Here is a 19,900-nt window from a genome sequence, read left to right as displayed (position 1 = left end):
TCTCATGAACTGCAGACCCACTCGTCCAAGTACCTGCTTGGCGAGCCCACGTCCACATCCGCGACCCAGAGTACGAGCCAAACCTGTTTGTCAAATGGGTGAAGAAAGTAGGGAACGTTATTTCCCACTATGCATAAGGCAGGTAGCTACGCCCAGGCAGATGTTAGACTATTCTTTTAGAAAGTCCGATAAAAATAAAAGTTCAGAGAGGGAGGGTAGAGGTCAGTGGTAGAGTGTGTGCTTAGCATGCACGAGGTCCTGGGTTCAATCCCCAGTACCTCCATTAAAAATAAAAACAAACCTAATTACCGCCCCCAACTTAGTTGTTGAGGTTATTGGTATGGGGGCTCCACCAAGCAGAACAGAGCAGCAGAATCAAGGCTTTCCCACCTGATGACACACGGGTCGCTGACTCTGCTTGAGTAAGAGAAGTTCTGTAGGATCTTAACCTTACATGGCTGGAACCAGTCCCTGAAAACACGTGCCTCCGAGGACTTTGCCTTGATTGGTTTTTGTTAGTGCAGATACATAATTCATGAGAGAAATGCGGAGTTTTGAGGATTAACTATAGCAGCGCTGATGAGAAGTGCGCACAGCTGGCCATGCTCACCATGGGGGAGGAACTTGCACTCTTTGCAAAACCTCGACTTGTTCTGAGAGCCTCCGCGTGTGAGAATCTGACCTGACATTCACAACCTAGCGTAACAGCTCTTGCATTTACTTTCATAAACCTTTGAATTCAGAGCCCACCAGGTGGGTAGTGGTGAGACAAAGAGGAAGACGTGGTTCCCCTCTTTGCAGTGGAAAATCCATGGCAGCCTAGTGCGGCAGGTATGGCCAGGTGTTGGGGTCTGGGAAGGACCCTCCTTCATGACTGGGGAGGGGGGGTCGGGAACGGGTCTTGGAAGACTTCTCGGGGGCGCTGGGATGGGCAGGAGTCAGGCCAGGAAGAGGACAGGGCTCTCCAATGGAGACAAAGTGCAGGGTCTGTGGTCCCTGTGGCACCGTGGAAGGCGCAGGTGGGGCTACAGACAGGTAAGGGGTGGGGCCGGCGGGAGAGGGCCTTGGGAAACGGTGCCGCTATCTGGGCTGGTGGGGACAGAGCATGTCTTGGCCAGCAGTGAGGAAGAGCCGGGCTGGGACAGGGGTTCGGGAGTCATGAGAGCGGGGGTGCAGGAGTGCTGGGAGCAGAGGAGAGGAGCAGTTTGGGGCCTGTTGGAAGATGGTGGTGATGAAGCTGTAGCCTGAGTGCGGGTGGGATTGTGGGGACGGGTGTGGGGAAGAAGCGGGCTCGGCCACCGCACGCGCGGGCGGTGGAATACAGAGGAAGAGGGATTTGAGGAGGGGGGAGATAGAGAGGTATGTGTGGAATTTGAGATGATTGTGACGTCAGGCCAGGACATCTAACACGTGGATGGGGACACAGGTGTGGAGCGTGGGTCCTCCTGGGAGCTGCCCCCGCATCCATGATGGGGGAGCCGCTGGTCCAGGTGGGCTCCTGCCATGGTGGGGGCGGGGGCAGACTGCCGAATAGAGCCTCGTCCGTGGGCATCGCCGGCTCCAACCCCACAGTTCAGCCCCAACCTGCGCCCTGCGGTCTGTGAGGGCAACTGTGACTGTATCCCGATGGCCTAAAGGGCAGTGAAGATGCACGCCAGGTAGCCTGCTTCCCTCTTGCTTAGACCCACAAGGACTTTCCAGCCAGAAAGGACAGGCCCAGGCCGGTGCAGGAGGCAGCCCGCCCACGGGCCGGGGCCAGCCTGGTGCTGGAAAGGCAGTGAGGCCCCTTGCTCAGAACCAGCATGTTCACCCGGGGACGTTTGCCGATGTAAACGTCGTGCGCGCCCTGCCCCTAGAAGGGATGGCCACCTGTGTCCGAGGAGGGTGTCTCCAGCTCTGAAACCTTGAGTAGCAAGCAGCTCCCTCCCGTGGGGTCCTCGCACCAGGACCAGGCGAGTGAATGGAGGACGCTGTGAGCGCAGGGGCCGCATCCAGGCTCCACAATGTGGGCGTGTGCAGCTGTCTTCGGTTGGCTCTGCCCTGCGGTGTGAGTGTCCCAACCCCAGGCCCCAAACCGAAGGCCCTACGTTACCTCCGGCCCCCAGCTCTGGCGGGCCCAGTGCTTTACGGGGCAGGCGTCCAGGTGGACACCCGGGGGCCGGAGTGCAGCCCTCAGGGCCTGGCTGCAGGGGAGGAGAGGAGGCTGAGGCGTCTGGGCTCCGGGAAAGGCTGATTTCATCCCTGAGCGGTGGGTCCCTCTGTGGGCGCAGACCGCGGCTGCCTTGGCACTCTCCCCACTGTGGTTTGGCAGGCGCTCTGTCCTCACCCTGTGCCCTCCCACTGTGTGTCAGCATGTGGCCGGGACACTGGCTGAACAATGAGCCATCCACGGGGCTTTCCTGTTGAGAAAGGCTCGTGTGGGAGGCCTGGGAACGGAGCCTGTCTAGAGGCTGGGTTTCTTAACCTCCCTGGGGCGTTGCCTCCCCCGTGGACAAGCACCCGCTGGCCTGGGACCGCGGGAGGACAGGGTGAAGTTCATGGTGGGCACTACCCACCCACACGGGGAGGGGAGAGGGAGCGTCCGTTACAGCTTAGGAGCCCTGAGCCTCGGGGAGTATCTGTACCTGACGACCTGGAGGAAGATTCTAGAGGCGCTGTTTTAACTGAGTCTTGTCTTGGGCTTAATCAACCCTTCGAGAACAGAGAAAAAAAAGAACTAGGGAAAAGTGAAAGTGTAGATCAAAGTGTAGGAAATGAGACGTTTACAGAAAGACAAAGGGACCAGAGGCCCCACGCTAACACCCGCCTCCGGTTGAGGGAAATTAACTGAAGCAACTGGTCTCGGTCCTCGCTGCCATTGGCCCAGGACAAGGCTGAGGTGCCCATTCGGCCGAGTGAGGAGAAGCAGCCCCACAGGGCCTTAGGGGGACAGGCTTTAAATGCAGTGGTTTCCGAGGCTGTTTCTCGCTGTTGTCCAGTTCATCCACAGCTTGTTCAGACGCCTCAGCTCAGAGATGCCTCCAGACACATGGCCGGTCACCCGAGGAGGGGCCTGGAGCGCGGGGGCCCCGTGTGTGCACAGAACCCACCCCGAGGGCCCTGCACCCATCGGGCGTGGAGAGCTTCATCCAAGCAGAGCTCACACCTGGGGCCCAGTGGGTGGGCCGGGAAGAGCGGGGGGACCGCAGAATGTCCTGGGCTCCTCTCAGTGTTGGGGTTTGAACTTCTGTGCAGAAGCCTCGGTCTCTCATTCTTTGTCCCATCAATCCTGTCCAGGACTCCCTCCCCAGCACCCAGCATCCAGCACAGGGCACTGGGAACCAGGACGAACGCTCTGGGGCTGGTGACCTCGGGGAGCTCTGGGGCTGGTGCTCACTGCTGGTGGGGCTGGCCTGGCTGCCTGGGAGCAGGTGCCCCGGCAGGTGGCTCTGGAGCGCGGCAGAGTGTGTTGGGAGCACTCGTCCGCTGCAGCTTCTCTGAGGGTGTTTGGAGATTAGTTAGCTGGCGTTTACAAGCGCCTCCCCACGCCGAGGAAGGGCAGGCAGCTACCGATGGTCACACTGCTGGTGCTCCAGCTCATGGAGGCCGAGTCCAGCCCCTCCAACCCCCACCACTGCTATCAAGGGGCTAGGTGTGCACAGCTAATAAAACAGAGATTAAAGAACAACCACAGGAGAATCCAGTGGCCGAGAGGTATTTCCATCCCTTGAGCTGTAACAAGGGAAACACTGGCATTGGCTCACGGTGTTAACTGACTCCTCATGATGTGGCGAGCGGCTGCACGTGTGTTTCTGGGAACTGCACCGGAGCCCGCGGTGGAAGGAGACTGAGTGGGGCCGCATGTGCGTGGCCTGCAGAGAACTTGGGGAGGGCGCTGGCACACTGACTCCGCGAAGCCTGAAAGACGTGCGGGGCATCGCTGGGGGTGAAGACAGCCCTGCGTGAATGCCTTGACCTTTCCCTGGGGTGGGTGCAGTCCTGGCCTGAGCTCACCTGGTGTCTTTGGCCAAGTACTTCCTGAGGAAGCAGGTGACTCTCAGAGATGACCTGACCACGGTCTTGGCTGCAGCCGTGCTCTGCCAGCCAGCCCCACTCAACCTCGGGAAGCCGGTGTCCAGTTAGTCCTGGAGGTCCCAGAGTCCGGGGCTACTGGCTGTGCCCTCGCTGGGGTTGGGGTGGGCGTGTTGGGGACTGGTCCCTGGTTTGGAGGGACACCCAGATGGCTGAGCAGGGGCAGTCCTGGAAAAGGAAGTGGTTCCCATGGGGTCTTCCCACTCCTGGCTTTGCTCATGGGTGTGCCAGGTGGTCAGCGCGTGCTGGGGGTGTCAGTGCGTGCCGGGGGTCAGCGCGTGCTGGGGTCACACCCACTCACCTGTCTGCTTTGTCTCACCTCCTCTCCCGCAGCTACTACATGATGGAAAACCGGCCCAGGAACATCTACGGCCTGGTCTGCTACTCCTGCCTGCTGGCACCGCCACACACCAAGGAGTGTGAGTGCCCCTGTGCTGTGTCCGCGGGCCGGTGTCGGCTCTGGTGCCTGTCCTGACTGGCCCAGCTCATGGCCGTGAGGGTGCAGAGATGCTGCTGGGGGCTGGGAAGGGGCTCTGCGGCGGTGGAACCATGAGGCAGGCTCAGGGCAGTGCCGTCCCTTGACAAGTCCCGTGACCCCTGTGGGCCTCCGCTTTCTCACCTGTAACGCGGAGCCACTAAAATCTGAACCATCCATCTCGTGCGACTGTTGCAAATACCCGTGATGCCAAGGTATTTTACCAAGTACTGCAGGGCGCTAGGCAACTGGAGGTTCTCACACGTGTTTTTAAACCCAATGAGGCCAAGGGAAATAGGGGTGAGCACGAAGCGCCTGAGGACACAGGGGGTCTCGAGTTTAGAGTCCCGCCCGGGGCTGCCTCCTTCCTAGTCCAATGCTGGTTCACTGCTCGTGGGCGTCCGTTTATGATGGAGGGCCAGGGGCTCTGCCTCAGGGGAGGTAGCGTGTGTCCCGTGGGGTCTGCAATTGGGAGAGACCCTAGTGAAGTGGGCCGGACGGACGGCTGGATGGCTGGGAGGGAAGTGGGTGTCTGCGCCCTGTTCCCGTCCCAGGGCCTTCAAGGGCACCCACAGGGGCCCTGCCCACCCCACTTCTGCAGAGACTAGAACAAGGGCCTCCCCCTCAGGGCACCAGGAGGAGGCAGCCCACCTCCCCTCCCCTTCGGGTCAGCCAGAGGAGGTGGTTTGGGCGGGGCGGGGCTGCCCAGAGGAGGGCCGTCCCCTCCCTCCCAAAGTCCTGGTGTAGGTGAGATGGTTTGCGAGTCTTTGGAGCTGAGCTTCCCTGCCCAGCCAGACACTAATTAATCCACAAATCACACGAGGCCCCGGGCTGCTGCCACTGCTGCCGGCTGCTGCTGGGGAATCTGGACAGTTCAGTCCCAGAGAGCTCTGGGGTGAGTCCCGGCTGGGGAGATGGTGGACACTCACCACCTACTGGAAAAAGTTCTTTGCTGTGGACCCTGCGAAACAGGCAGCCCTTCCCCATGGGCCTTCATGTGACCTTGTCGAGTCCCGGGACCCCTCTGGCCACGCAGCAGCCGGAGAGCTCTAAGCCCGGGAAGGAACAACTGTCCTCCCCTCCAGGGAGGCCCATCACATGGGGGAAGACAGCAAAGTCCCTGAACCCCAGGCCCTAAATGACTGCTGATCTGAAGAGCAGCCTGCTGCCCGGGCCCTCGTGGGTTTGCAGGACCCAGGCCTAAAGGAGGCCAGCAAGGAAGCGAAACTGAGAGTCAGGGGACTGGGAGTCCTGCTGCGTGACCTTGAATGTCACCTGACCTGTTTGCCTGCCTGGAAAATGGGGAGATGCCTCTAGCGAGGCCTCATAGGCTGCCGTGGTGAGTGGAGCCTGCCTGGGCTGGGGTCTCAAGTGTGGTCTCCCCTCTGGGCCTGTAGCCCACTCTGCACTGACCTGTCACCTGGGGCTCCTGCTCAAGAGTCAGCAGAGAGGGCGAGGAAGGCTGACCGTGACCAGCTCCCAGGCTGCTGGCAGCCCCACCCTGGGAAAGCCAGGAATGGTCAGGTCCCCGAAGTCGCTGGCTGGCTGCCCTGTGCCCTGGCTCTGCCCTCCCTGAGCCTACGGTCAGGGGTCCAGGGCCCCCTTGCCTCCACCCTGGACGCTGCCTTTGGTTGGATGTGATCACCTGGGCCTGTCCCGCGTCACTGAACAGTGGACAGTACAGACCACGTCCACAGCTCTCAGCACGGACCCCAGTGGGGCGTGACATGGACGTATACATCTCAGGGCTGGAGCATGCCCTGCGAGGCCCCGCTGGGGAGACGTCTTGCAGGCATGAGCCCTGGGCTGCTCACCTCTTCCCCCTGTGCTTCCGTCTTTAAAGAAGGCGGCTTCTCTGTGTGGCCGTGAAGTGGGGCGGGCGCCTCATTAGAGTCTGACGTGCCTGCATCACACACGGCGGGGCCCACCCCTGACTCAGTGGCTGGGGGGCCAGGACCGCACTCTGGGGACAGTTAGGTCAGTGAGGGGCCTGCTCTGAGTCTAGTCCCTGTTTAACCTGGACAAGTCCCCTGACCTCTGGCGTCTCTGTTTCCCCACCTGCCAAACAGGCTGTTGTGGGGCTGGGATGGGGCTGTGTCCATGACACGTGGCCACGGGGCTGGTTTTGGGGCCCAAAACGGACACGTGGACTCAGCCTGTGAGATACCCGTCTAGCCGTGAGGGCTGCCGGGCCCCTGGTCCCTCTGTGTCCTCCTGGTGGGCCTGACACACACACAGGAGCCCAAAGTACTTGAAACCTGAGAGCACAAAGTGGTGTGAGTATGAGTGGGGGTGCCGCAGGGACGCCCAGGGCCCTCAGCTCCTCCTCTCCTGTGTGGACCCCCCACTGTCAGCAGAGCTTCCGGGAGGAAGGCCTGCAGCGAGCGAGCATGGCCCCAGTGCCGCGTCCAGGGACGGCCACACCAGGTGGTCATTTCTCAGACGAGGGGCGGGCCCACCTGGCGTGACCACTGCGCTCCTGCTCCATCCCGAGGACCCATCTGGGAATCTGCATCGTCAGGACAAGAGGCGGCAGAAGAAAGGTCATGGCATCGATTTGGGCTTCGTGACGTGTTTCCACTCTCAGGAAGTTCCTTGGCTGTGGGCCCCAGCTTCCCCATCTATAAGTGGGTCGCCTGCTGTCCACTTTTGCGGGGACAAAGGTGCAGGAGGCAACCAGTCCAGGCCTGGCCCGTGGCTCTGAAGACGAGCACTGCCTGCTGGCCTCCAGCCATCCTGAGCAGGACGGCTTGCGGCAGAAGGAATCCCTCCTCGCGGGACCTGGGGTCAAGGATGGGCACCCGGCCGGCACCCAGCAATTCTTCCATTGCCGCCATCATTCTCTCATCCCGCGTCAGGGGCCATGGCCCAGAGCCAAGTCCGGGAGCGCCAGCTCATCTATCCAGATGCCGTCATGAGAGGCCCAGCCGCGGTGTTGCTGGAACGGGAAGCCTTGGCCCCCGGAGGCCGAGCCCCAGCTGTCTCTCACATGGAGCATCTTGACTGGCAGGTGCTCCTGTCCACACTGAGCTGGCCCCAGGTCCGGGGTCAGAGCGCATCCCCGCTGAGACAGCCAAGGCCCTAGGGCTTTGCCCAGCCTCCGCACCAGGGGCACCACTGTGGCAGCCTTACAGATGGGTGACTCCGTGAATCTCTCCCTAAATCAGGGTAGGGGGTCCCAGCCAGACTGATCCAGACCAGCATAGCCACAGCTGGTGTGATGAACAGAGCGAGGGCCCCAGGAGCGCCTGCTGTCACCTGGAGTCGCGGTGCAGTCATGCGGGCTGTGAGCTTGGTCCTCAGAGCCCCCAGAGGATGAGGGATGTTCCCTGGGCAGAGCCCGCTCTTCGACTCAGCACAGCCAGACCCACTTGCTCTCCTTTGAAGACAGGCCTCGTGTGGGAGCCAACACCCAACCCTGAGGGGCATTCTCATCGCAGGATCCACGCCAGGACACCCATCCTGGAGGGAAACCTCAGACACCAAAACCAGCGTTGGTGCTGAGTTAGTCCTCAGGGGACCAGAGCAGAGCCTGGGACAGAACTCGGGCTGTGCAGGGTCCCTGCGGGGCTGTCCTGAGGGAGCAGCGCCCTGGCAGGGTGGTCCTGAGGGAGCAGGGTCCTGGCGGGGCAGCTCTGAGGGTGCAGGGTCCCAGTGGGGCGGCCCTGAGGATGTCCCACTGTCCATGCGGCAACCCGGGCCCCTAGGACGTGCTCAGAACAGATCGTTTGTCTAATCTGCTCAGGGATCAGCAAGGAGCCCAGGGCTATCCAGGCGCCACCAGCTGGAGGCCACCGGGGTGTGTGGTGAACTGGGGCAGAGGCCTAGCTTGGCACCTGGCCCTGGCGGAGTGCCTGCAGGGGCAGGAGAATGTGGTTGCTGTGTGCCAGCCCCGCCTGGCGGGTGCAAGGGCGTGTTGTAAGTCTGGTGGCTGGCTGCTCTGGGTGTCCCTCTCTGGACCACAGGCCTGGGCGTGTTTGTGTCCCCAAGTACCTCACCAGCCTCAGCCAGCAAGTCCCCACCAAGAGGGACGGGAACAGACAGAGACACAAACACCCACATGCAGCGCCTCCAGGTATTTGGCTGCCTTGAGCCCCTTACAAACAAACACATGGTCTCTTCCCAACAGCCCATTTGCTTTTGAAGGGAAATCAGTTGTGCTTGGAGCTGGCCCCGTGTTCCCCTCCCCCTCCCTGGCCAGGATGAGAAGGCGAAATCAACTCGATCCCATTGAAATCTCATAAATTACGAGATGTGTGTAGATTTGGGGTGGGGGGAGTTACTGCTCTCCAGAAAGGCAGGGGACATCCCTGTAAGCTCTGGACGCCAGCAGCGCTGCACTCAGGAGCCGGCCCGGGGGGGAGGAGAGACCTTCCATGCGTCCCTCCACCCCCACCCTTCCTGCTTCCTGTCCCCTCACCCGCCTTGCTGAGAGAAGTCCCCCCACGTGGGCTCGGGGCTGTTTGGCAGGTCAGCTCTGGGGTCCCCACTGCGGCCACCACGTCCCTTGGTCCCACCCCCTTGGTGGGGGAGCTAAGACCTAACCCAAAGGCCAGCGGTCGGTCGAGGACAGAGCAGGAGAGAAGCGGGAACCACGCGTGTGCCCGGCGCAGGGAAGAGGCGCCCCAGCGTGTGCGGTTGTCTGGATGGCAACCCTGCCAGAGACAGATATGGCAAAGGACAAAGGCCAGGAGCTTGGCGGGGTGAAGGCCCAGGAGCCGAAAACCTCCAGCAGAGACACCTCTGGCCCTGGGACACCTGGCCAGCTGGCGGCGGGCTCTTCAGGGCAAGGAAGGCTGCCTGGGGGTATGCATCGGGGAGCGTGTGCTGCCTCTGGGGACAGTTCAAGCCCTAACTAACGGCACTGCTGTCACTCGGGGCCAGTCCCCCGCCTGCCCATCCCTTCCAGCCTCCACCCTCCTCCTCTGTGAAGTTTTCTGGTTTTAAAAGGCAAGGGATCAGGGTTTCTGGCCCGCCCTCCTGTGACCTCCTCTGCTTGCTGGATATGTGGACAGTTCAGCCAGACGTCCCCTGTCCATCAGCTGTGTTGCTGTCCCGAGCAGCCCTGAGATGTAATTTAGAAATTCATTCCCCTTGGACGCCCCGCAGGGGCTGCCAGGGTCCTGGTGGACATGGAGTCTGATCACCTTTCCACAGGCAAACCCACGAATGACTCCGAACCCGGGAGAGACAGAAGTGAGAGAGAAGGAAACTTCTTTAAAACAAGATTCTCTTTACTAATTGCAGACCTCAAGCCCAGCCTAAAGGAAGGTCCACACCAGGGCATTTTAACACAACAGTCCCCTAGTGACTCGCCCGACCACAAAATCAGCCTCTGCGTCGTCCCTGCCAAGCGATGCTTCCCACAAGGGGGCAGAGCTTCGTGAGTCGCGGTTCTGAGGGAAGGAAGCATGTTTCTGCTCTTTGACAGTTCAGTCACAACCATTTTGAAAACGTATCAGAGGCAAAATCCTAGAGGAAAACACATCAAAGTGTCACCTTTAGGCAGTGAGGCTGCGGGCAGCTCTTTTACTTCTCTCATGTTCTGGTTTCTTCCAGATTTTCAAGAGTGAGTGTGCATTACTTTATAGCCAGAAAAAGTATGAAAAATACATTCCTGTTCGATGCAATTGAAAGAATTATTCCAGCGTTTCCCCCCAAAACATATTTTCACATGCAGATGCAAATCCTTCGTGTCGTAGGAGGCTGAGTTGTGAGTCTGTCCACACTGAGCAGTGACGCTCAGTGACGACCCCAGGAGCCTCTGCGGGGTTACCACACGCCCCGTGGCCCTGTCCCCAGCTCTGCGGGTGGGGCTTCCCGGGCCCTCTGAGGGACCCACGGTGACCGTTGTCCTTGCAGGTGTGGGAGCCACCGTGGGAGTTTCTGCCAACCTCCCCCGCACACCTGGCGGCAGCACCCTCTCCCCGGCCCAGCACGCCCACAAAGGTAGGGCGCAGGCTCCTTGGGGAGGGAACCTGGGGGTGAGGACAGTCAGGAGGAGACGGGAGGAAATAAGTAAGACGGAGTCGCCCCCACCTCAGACCTCTCCCCTCAGTGACAACCACGTGGGGCCCCCAGTTCCTGGAAGTTAGGGTGTTCTCTGCAAGGAGAGGTGTGCGTGCCCCCGGGGGTGTCGGGCCCTAGGACCATGTTGGTGATCAGGGTGTGAGCAGAGACCAGCCTCCTAGGCCGCTGGGCCTCACGTCAGGGATGCCCTCCTGGCTTCCAGACAACCTGCTGACCAGACTTCACTGTTTGTATCCAGTAACCGCACTTGGCTCCCTAAGGCCTTAGGGAGGGAGCTGTGGGGGCCCCCAGGCCGCGGCTTCTCCCAAGACAAGACCGGGCACTGAGGCCTCCTTCCCACGTGCTTTTCCACGCCACCGGGGTCTGAGCACGTTCAGGGCCCAGGGCCCAGGCTCCAGCCCCTCCTGGGTCCCGGGGTGCACTCAGTCTCCCAGCCCGGCAGTGTTCCAGACCCATGCGCACAGTGGCCAGAGCATCAGGGCAGGAAGGCTTAGCTGAGCACATGGACCGGGGAGGGGGGGGGGTTGGCACCAGCCCGGAGGAAAGGGCGACACGTAGATGGGCCACCCCCACCCAGAGGGCAGGCAGCGCCTGGTGCCAGCCCTGGGCAGCCTCCCTCCGGGCGGGGGTCCAGGGCCCAGGGACTGGGACGCGTCTCCTTCCCATCTGATGGGGTGACCTGGATCCTGCTGCAGGGGAGCCGGGTCCCCGTGGCTCCCTTGGAGGATTAGGACAGATCACAGCAGACGTCCCTGGGGGGACTTGGGCGGGGGTCTCACGCCAGCTCTGCCGGCGCTGGTCACGCTGAGGCTGAGGTGACATGAGACACACTCGCAGGTGATCCTTCCTTCCTGAGATTTTCCTGGAAAATTTTGTCTTGCCCTGTCTTCAGGACAGTTTTGTTTGTGGGCCCCTCCTCTCCACACCTACCTGCCTGGGTCCCCGAGGCAGCAGAACCCAGAGCAGACGTCCTGGGAGCAAACTCCCCGGGGGGTGGGAGCCGCTGCCGCCCAGCACGGGCTTCAGGGCTCGCGATCTGCATCCTGAGGGTCCGGGAGGGTCCGGGAGGGTCCAGCGGCAGGACCGCCGCTCTTGGCCGTGGTCTCGCAGGAGGGCCCTGAGCCCCGGGCGTGGCCTTGTCTCCTGACACAGCAGAGCTCTCGGGCCAAGGACACCTGGCCACGGCCCTGGTCATCGCCATGTCCACCATCTTCACCATGGCCGTCAGCATCGTCCTCATCATCGTCTTCTACATCGTGAAGGCCCGGCCTCCCGCCCCAGGTGCCCGCTGCCCGTCGCCCACGCTCGCCTGGGCCCCACGGCCCGTGCTGCCTGCTCACACCCTTCTCTCTCCCAACCAGCCTGCTGCGCCAGCCCCCCTGTGAAGAGCGCGGAAGCCCCCATGTGCGAGGAAGAGGAGAAGAAAGAGGCCCCAGGTCGGCAGCAGCCCTGGAGTGCGGGCCTGTCCCCGGGAGGTTGTCTGCCCCTCCGGCCGCTGCCCGCACCTGGCCTCCAACAGCCCCAGCTCTCACGCAGCTGCGGGGGGGGGGGGGGGAGGCCGAGGGAGGGGGGTGGGTGCACCCACTCCGTGGGGTCTGAGGCTGAGGAGAGTCCCGGGCACGTCTGCCCCTGAGGAGGCCGGCGGGGCCAGACTTTGACACCTTCCCCTCCCATCCCTTATTTCCACAGAAAATGTGGTGATTTTCTCTGAGAAGGATGAATTCGAAAAGCTGACAGCTGCTCCGGCAAAGTCTGCCAAGAGGTGAGTCCGGCATCAGCCCTAGCCAGGCAAGGCAGGTCCCAGGCCCACTGAAGGCAGGGTTCCTGGGGGTCCAAGCAGGACAGGGAGCTGGGCTGCGGCGTGGTGAGTGACCTGGAGGCTGTGCCGGGTGCCCTGGGGGAGCAGCAGGGCTGCGGTGCGAGGGGTGGTGGTCCGGGGGTGGGGGTGGGGGGCAGTGAAGTGCGGGGCGTCTGCCCCAAGGCTGCTCTCAGGAGGGACAGCGTCAGGACCCTGAAACCTCCTGGCTTGTTTGCTCTGCATCCTCTGCCTCCAGAGGACATTGGGCGGGAATGGGCTTCACTTCTGTAACCCAGTTGCTAGCAAATATAATTCTTTGTTTTTAAATTAGTCTTCAGCCAAACCACAGGAAGCGAGTAGGATGCCTATAAAAAAAGAACGTTGTTTTTCATACATTTGGAATGATTTTGAAAGTTTAAGCACCAACCCACGTGTGCCTAGGGCTCTGGCCCAGGCAGGGAGCCAGGGTGTGACGTGAGCCCTCCTGCCCCCCGAGGGACGTCCCAAAGCCCCTTGCCAGGCAGCTATGGCCCCTCCCCCAGACGTACACATTTCAGCAGGCCCCCACTCCAGCCCCCGACCCTCCACTGTCAGAGGGCCCCCCAAGCACAGGCTCTGTTCACTCCTGAGATCTTCAGGGACCCAGTGCTGGCCCCGTGGAGACACAGGGGTGAGCTAGAGGCCAGGAGGGGTGAGGAGAGAGCAGAGGCTGTGCCCATGCCCTGGTGGCCCCGCGGCTGAGGAGCTCCTGGCCACCTCGGGACCCTCGCATGCAGCATTGGGCCCCAGAGAGTGGGTGTTTCTCCGCCTTGTGCCCAGGGCCCGGAGCTGCCCGGTCAAGCGGGGGCAGGTCCCTGCACCCACTGTCTCCACCACTGGGGCAGTGGGTTAGGCTGTCCAGCCAGGAGGGTCACCAGCATCCTGTTTCCACAGCGAGAATGACGCCTCATCAGAGAAGGAGCAGCTGCTGAACCGGAGTCTGGACAGCGACGAGGACCCGGCCCCCGACGGGCAGGGCTCTCCAGAGCGGTGCTTGCTGTCACTGGTCCACCTGGCCCGGGAGAAGTCGGCCACCGCCACCAGAGCGGCCGGGGTGAGCCCGCACCCCAGTCTGGCCCCACCTCCCCGCTGAGATAGGGCCTCTCCCACGAGCCCAGCCAGGCAACAGGTTCCAGACCCTGAAAACACAAAACCCAGCTCTCCTATTACACAGCTTTACAGAAGAAAAGGGAAACGAACACTTCAGGAGAAGGTTTAAATGGCTTGGAGTAGCCCAGGACAGGAAACCCTTTGTGAACATGCTGGCATGTGTCCTACCAGACAAGAATCACGCATGCGGGCACACACGTGTCTGCTCCCCCGGAAACGGGAGCGGGAGTAGGCCAGGGGCCGCACAGGGGCCACGGGGGATGGGACAGCCCGTCAGCTCTGCCCGGGCACCGTCGCCCGTGGTGAAAAGGCCCCACAGGGATCTGGCCGCGGCCCGGTCCCGACAGACATACCGCGTCCTGGCTGCTGAGTATCCCAGCTGCCTGCCGGCGAGCCAGGGTCCCCAGGTCCCTCCTTCCACACAGACCGATGCCAGACGAGGCCTTGGGTTGTCCTGTGGGTCTGTGTCCAGCGGAGCCCCGTGGGCACCGAGCGGCCCAAGCAGAAGGCTTCCTTTGTAAATCTGACAGAGCCCCTGTGAGCGCATGGCTCGGCGTCTCTGGCCAGGAAGCAGCCGTCTGCCCACCGAGATGCAGGATGGGGCCCTTGTTTGCTGCATTTCTGCCTTCTCTGAGCAGTAACATTCTCTTCCTCTTGTAGATTCAGAGTAGAAGGAAGAAGATACTGGAGGTGTACGCCCAGGTGTGCGGGGTCGCGGAAGGTAAGCGGAGCCCCCGCACCAGGCACTGAGCTCGCAGGGACCCTCAGACATCCCCGTGAGGGCACTCTGACGGAGCCTGGTGCCCGGGAGCGGGGAGACAAACTGGAGGTGAGGAGCAATTTCAACACGTTTCCTCCTCTGGGGACGAGGCAGGACACACTAGAGCCAGGGGTCAAGGAGGCCGGTGCTCGGGGCACAGGAGCGCATCCTGCACAATGCGCTCTCTGCATCAGCACCGTCGCCTTGAGGCTTCGATGCAAAGATCAGCAGCCCTGCCCTCCTTCTTCTCCGACGGTCACCACGGCTAGGGATGGGCAGGGAAGGACGGCCAGCTGAGGAGTGTGGACGTCTCCATCAGAAGCAGAAGCCACATTCCCAGTTTCTTCCAAATCCAGACCCTCAGCTGCCTTCTCACGCACCCAGGAGAGTGAGAACACTGGTCGTGGAGGTTAGGGGACCCCCCCCAAGCTTTGTTGGCTGCTGGGCTCTGGTCCCCATCTGGCCCAGGCAGCAGCCAGGGAGCCGGGTGCCCGCCCCTTTCTCTGCTGAGGGCTGTGCCCAGCACCCTGAGCCCAGGCAGCCTCGTGGGTGGGTGCTGTGTGGGCCCGGAGTGACCACTAGGGATGATTCCAGGGGCTGAGAACGCTGCTCGGCCGCCTGCAGGGACGGGGCCTCTGTCCACAACGACTCCTGTGCGGGTTGGCGGGTCTGCCCGCGCCCGCGAGCACGGTCTGTACTTTGTACTCCACTGCGGTCAAAGCAGGTCTTTGTTCCAGCGGGTGCCTTGGCTTCAAGAGCCCACACCCCTGGCCCAGTGGTTTTCAAATTAATTTCAGATCCTCACAGGGAAGAGGAGGCCCTGCAGCAAGATAGGGAGGGTGGAGCCCTGGGCGCTCAGCCCCCTCCCGCCGCCCAGGGCGGGCGCACACCCCCAGCGACGCACAGCCCCTTGCCCGGCCGAGGCCGAGAGCCCTGGACCCGCAGAGCCCGGCCCTGGACCCGCAGAGCCCGGCCCTGGGTGGACGTTATCCCACTACCTCTGCCCACCGCCCCCTCCTGCCCCCAGGTCCTGATGCGGCCCATCTGCAGTGAGTGCCAGGTGTCAGGGTCCTTTGTTTAGTTTTTACTTAAGCCTGTGACTTCAAGATCATTGTTGATTCACACGTGGGATGAAGCGAGAATACGGAGGGTCCTGGGCCCGTAACCCGGTTTCTCCCGGGGGTAACCTGCCAAACCGTCCCTTAAAGTCACAACTGGGACATTGCCACTGACCCAGTGAAGACAGCCGTCCTGTCCCCACAGGAGCCCTGTTGGCTTTTCAAGCCCCACACCCTGTCCTTGGCGCCTGGCAGCCCCAGTCCACTCTTGCTTTCTCTAATTTCGTCATCTCTGGGCTGTTAGGCACGGGGACCGTACCCCCCTGGATGGCGCCCGGCCCCTGATGGGCACCCACAGCTGTTCTAGCCGCTACCCTGCAGAGAAGGGGCGTTTCCTCCGGCTGCTCAAGACTGCTTTGTCTTTAGTTTCCAGAAGTTTATGGTGTGTCTTGATCTGGATTTTGTGGGGTTTATCCTCTTCAGTATTTTCTGAGCTTCTTGACTCTGTAGGCCTCACTCTTTCCAGGTTTGGGAAGTTTCAGCCATTGTTCCTTTATCTGGGCCCACCCACCCCCCTCCTTCTGGGACTTGGTGACACGGGGAGATCTTCTGTGATAGCCCAGAGGCCCCGGGGGCTCTGTGTGTTTAGTCTGTGTTCTCTCGTTCAGACGGGTCACTTCCAGTCTGAGATCCAGCTCACTGACTCCTTCCTCTGCCTCTCTTCTGCCAGTGAGCTTGTCTGCTTTTAATCTTGATTCCTGCATTTTTCAGCCGTAACGCTTGCATTTGGTTCTCTATATTTTCTGTCTTTTGTTAGGGCTTTCGGTTTTTCATTTGTTTCAAGTGTGCTTTTAATTGCTCGCTGAAGCATTCTCTCGCGGCTTCTTTGAAACGTTGTCAGGTGATTCTAACGTCCTTTATCTCAGTGTCGGCCCCGCCTGCTGGCCTTTCCCTCCTTCGCTGGCGAGCTCCCCGGCTCCTGGTGTGACGAGTGAGTTGCTCGTGAAACCTGAACAGGTCCTGTCGTGTCACGAGGCTCTGGGTCTTCCTTAGCCGTCCCTGTAGCTGGTGTTCCTGATGCGCCTGTGGCAGGGGCAGGGGTGACACCTAGTTGCCACCAGGTGGAGGTGGGCGGCCAGGTCCCCACGCAGCTCGCCTTGACGCCCAAGCAGGGGCTCCTTTCTTGCTGGTGGGGGTGGGAATCTGTTTCTCTGGGTCGTCCCCACTGACGCTGTGGGGGCAGGGAGGCTCCTTACCAGCTGACGGGGAGGAAGTCCAGGCTCCCCGTCCAGCGCTGCCGGCCTCGGAGGGAGTGGGGCCAGGTTGTTCTGTGGTGTTTGACTGTGACGAAGCAGTTACTGCCTGAATGTTTTCTTCTTGCTAAGACTGCAGGGTTGATGGGCATTTTGGTCTGTACTTGTGGGTATTTCTGGGTTTCTGGGCTCTTCAGCTCCACGTCTGGGATGAGGAATCAGCAGAAAACCCAGAAACTGACCACCACTGCCCGTCCAGGGCCCCAGCGTCTGCCTCTCCTCCGCACTCTCCAGCCTCCGGACGTTTGCTCCGTGGTGTCCGGGGCTTGGGCCGCACTTACCAGGAGGAATGGGGAGAAGCACGCCCGCTGCGCCCTCCAGAAGTGGAAGTGCCCCGTCTCTGGTGCTCCTGGCTGAGCCTCACTGAGACCCTGGGCCACGGAGCTGGCTCAGGTGACACCGTGCTGGGCTGTCTTTGGAGCACCTTTCATTGACGTGACTGCAGTCCCCAAAAAGGGACATGATGCTGTCCCTCGACCCCTCCTTGGCCCAGCCCCCTGTGGGGCAGGGACACCTGACAAAGGGAGGCCTGTATTAAAGCCGTTGGTGACTGTAGTGTGTCCTTGCGGGCGTCCAAGATTTGGGTTTTGTTGTTGTTTTTAAGGGGGGGTAATTAGATTTATTTATTTATGTAGTGGAGGCACCGGGGATTGAGCCCAGGGCCTCGTGCACGCTAGGCACATGCTCTACCCCTGAGCACATGCCTCCCCCAGTAGGGGCTATTGGTTGAGGGAAATGAGAGCCTTCTTGTGTGGCTGGCAAGGTCCCAGGATTTGTTCGCCTTAAGTGTGTACTTGTGTGGTTTTGTGCATCTGTGTTTTACTTTACAATGAAAGAGGTTCTAGAAGTCATTTTCACTGGGGTCACATTCCTGCTGCGGTCACACTCCTGCTGTGGTCTGATGTGGTCCTCTGTCCCGCAGGCCTCAGCCCCACGGAGCTGCCGTTCGACTGCCTGGAGAAGGCCAGCCGGATGCTCAGCTCCACGTACAACTCGGAGAAGGCGGTGGTGAAGACGTGGCGCCACCTGGCCGAGAGCTTCGGGCTGAAGCGGGACGAGATCGGGGGCATGACGGACGGCCTGCAGCTGTTCGACCGCATCAGCACGGCCGGCTACAGCATCCCGGAGCTGCTGACCAAGCTGGTGCAGATCGAGCGGCTGGATGCTGTGGAGTCCCTGTGCGCAGACATCCTGGAGTGGGCCAGGGTCCTGCCACCCACACCGCCCCCACCCCCTGTGTCCTGAGGAGCGCGTGGATGGGCCGGGATGGAGGCGGGCTCTGCAGCGGGAGCGGTGTCCGCAGACCCCAGAATCGGGCTTTCTCCGCTGGCAAGCCTGGTCCAGGGAGCAAGAGGAAACTGGGGCCTGTCTTCCTGTCTAACCAAACCCAGGAGATGTGCGCTGGGGTCACCAGGCAGAGGGAGTCTGTGTTCGTCTGGCTGCCCTGCCACTCCTTCTCCGCGGACACGGCTAGTCCCCACCCCACATGCCCGAGCAGTGTCAGGGGACAGAGGTGGAGATCTGGTCCAGGTTTTGGGGAGACACAGAGACATGCCTGGAGCTGCTTTTCTGGAAGACGGCACACAACCCGTGGGAGGGAGGTCCTGGAAACGTGAGCACGGCTCGGAGAGGAGATGGCGCCCACGGGGGACGAAGGGAGCCGGGTGTCCTCGTGAAGAAAGCGGCTCCAAAGTTGGGAAAAGGCTACAAAATGCAGAACCTGCTGCGTGTGTGGCGTCTGGCTCTGCTCACGTCTGAGTCCTAGGTGTCCCTGAGGTCACCTGTGTCCCTCTGGCCTTCCACGGAACGACAGCCCCTCTGCATCTGCCTTGTGTGCTGTCTGTGGGCTGTGGCCGACCTCACTGCTGTGCGTGGCCCGGGCTGGGAACCAGGGTCCCTGGACGGCCTTCCACTCTGTCCTCAGTCGGACTTGACCCCATGAGGGCAGCAGTGCTCAGGGACATGGGCCGTTTGCTTCAAGCAGAAATGAGCGGTCAGCCGAGGGGCTGGCCACGTGACTCCAGGTCTCCAGAGGGCCTCAGACATGGATGCACTGTGTGGCGCCTTCCGAGCCCATGGGGACTGTGGGGACCGGCATCCGGGACCTGGTGTGGCTTTGCCAACGTGGGCCGTTCCCTTCCCCTAGCCAGCCCAGCGCATCTGCCACGCAGAGTCAGGGAAGGAAGGTTCGGGCCAGCGAAAGTGAGTTGGGGCTGGAGGAAACACCAGGCCTCTGCGGGGCTGCCCCCGTCGACGTGCATGCCGCCCGAGCCATCAGGTGAAACGGGAATGAAAACAGAAGAATGCAGAATTGAGTTTTCACCGTAACTGCGAGTGTTCGTCCCCCGTTTAGAGAGAAAGTTAATGGTCGGGACTTGTTCCTGCAAATTCTCTCACATCTGCCACCGCCCGAGACTGGGAATTAACGGGGTAACTCAGAGCTCTCTGCTGAGCCCCCACGGCAGGCCTGAGTGCGGTTGTTTCTAAATTAAACCAGTCTCCGGCTTACAAAGCAGTGTTTTTAAAATGATAACTCAAGCGACCCAGCAAATGCTTTTGGAGAGGAAATCAGTGTGTGTTTAGAGCAGCAAGCGACTTGGCACTGGGGAACGCAGACATCCTGACAGGTCTGAATGGTGGAGTCCGCACTCAGTGTGCTCACTGCTGCCCTGCCTGTGTGCTGTGACCTGAAGGCTGAATTCTCCACAGCACAACTTGACCCGCTTTTAATTCCTCTCTGGCATCCTGGGTGCCCTGCTTTCTGCAGCCGCCCCAGGGAGGCTGCAAGCATTGCACGGGTGAGCGGCTGCCCTGGACGACAGGGGCAGGGGCAGGGGCGGCCTGGTTTCCCGCTGTCAGAATTTAGGGCTGGGGGTCTTGCTGGCGTCAGGCCTGTTTTGGGGACTCAAGCTGCCTGTGTAGGGGGTTTGTCCTCAGAGTCACATGTTCCTTTGTCATTTACTTGTTTGGAAACAAATCCAGGAAAGGTTTGTTCTGGTGAGCTCTAGCCTGCGTGGTGGAAGGCGGGTCAGTGAGACCACGGGGCATCACTGAGCAGAGACGGGGCTCCGCCCTGCCCGTCCCACCGGGGACAACGTTCCATGGTTTTGCTGTAATAAAAACATTTAGAAAAGCCCCAGGCTAAGCTGTGCCCTTGGCCAGCGACGTCTTAATCAGCAATACTTGTGTCTAATTCTGTTTTTATAACTTATTATATTTTACAGTTTCAATAAACAAATACGAGGG

The 19,900-nt window shown here is 61.0% G+C and overlaps 1 protein-coding gene across 3 annotated transcripts in view; it reads left to right on the top strand.

Annotated features, from left to right (window-relative positions):
- The window catches only part of EDAR (ectodysplasin A receptor), a 60,823-nt gene extending 40,923 nt beyond the window's left edge, over positions 1-19,900 (top strand). For 2 of the 3 annotated variants that reach the window (XM_032493680.1, XM_032493677.1), the window contains 8 exons: positions 4,405-4,490; positions 10,409-10,495; positions 11,729-11,857; positions 11,938-12,012; positions 12,266-12,338; positions 13,308-13,467; positions 14,184-14,244; positions 17,577-19,900. In XM_032493680.1, the coding sequence (XP_032349571.1) occupies positions 4,405-4,490; positions 10,409-10,495; positions 11,729-11,857; positions 11,938-12,012; positions 12,266-12,338; positions 13,308-13,467; positions 14,184-14,244; positions 17,577-17,899 (994 nt within the window). In that variant the 3' untranslated portion in view covers positions 17,900-19,900. The remainder of the gene's footprint in view (positions 1-4,404; positions 4,491-10,408; positions 10,496-11,728; positions 11,858-11,937; positions 12,013-12,265; positions 12,339-13,307; positions 13,468-14,183; positions 14,245-17,576) is intronic. The other variant, XM_032493678.1, reaches the window with a different exon arrangement.

Source organism: Camelus ferus, chromosome 12 (assembly GCF_009834535.1).
Source record: "Camelus ferus isolate YT-003-E chromosome 12, BCGSAC_Cfer_1.0, whole genome shotgun sequence".
Lineage (NCBI taxonomy): Eukaryota > Metazoa > Chordata > Mammalia > Artiodactyla > Camelidae > Camelus > Camelus ferus.
This window is presented reverse-complemented; position numbering and strand designations above follow the sequence as displayed.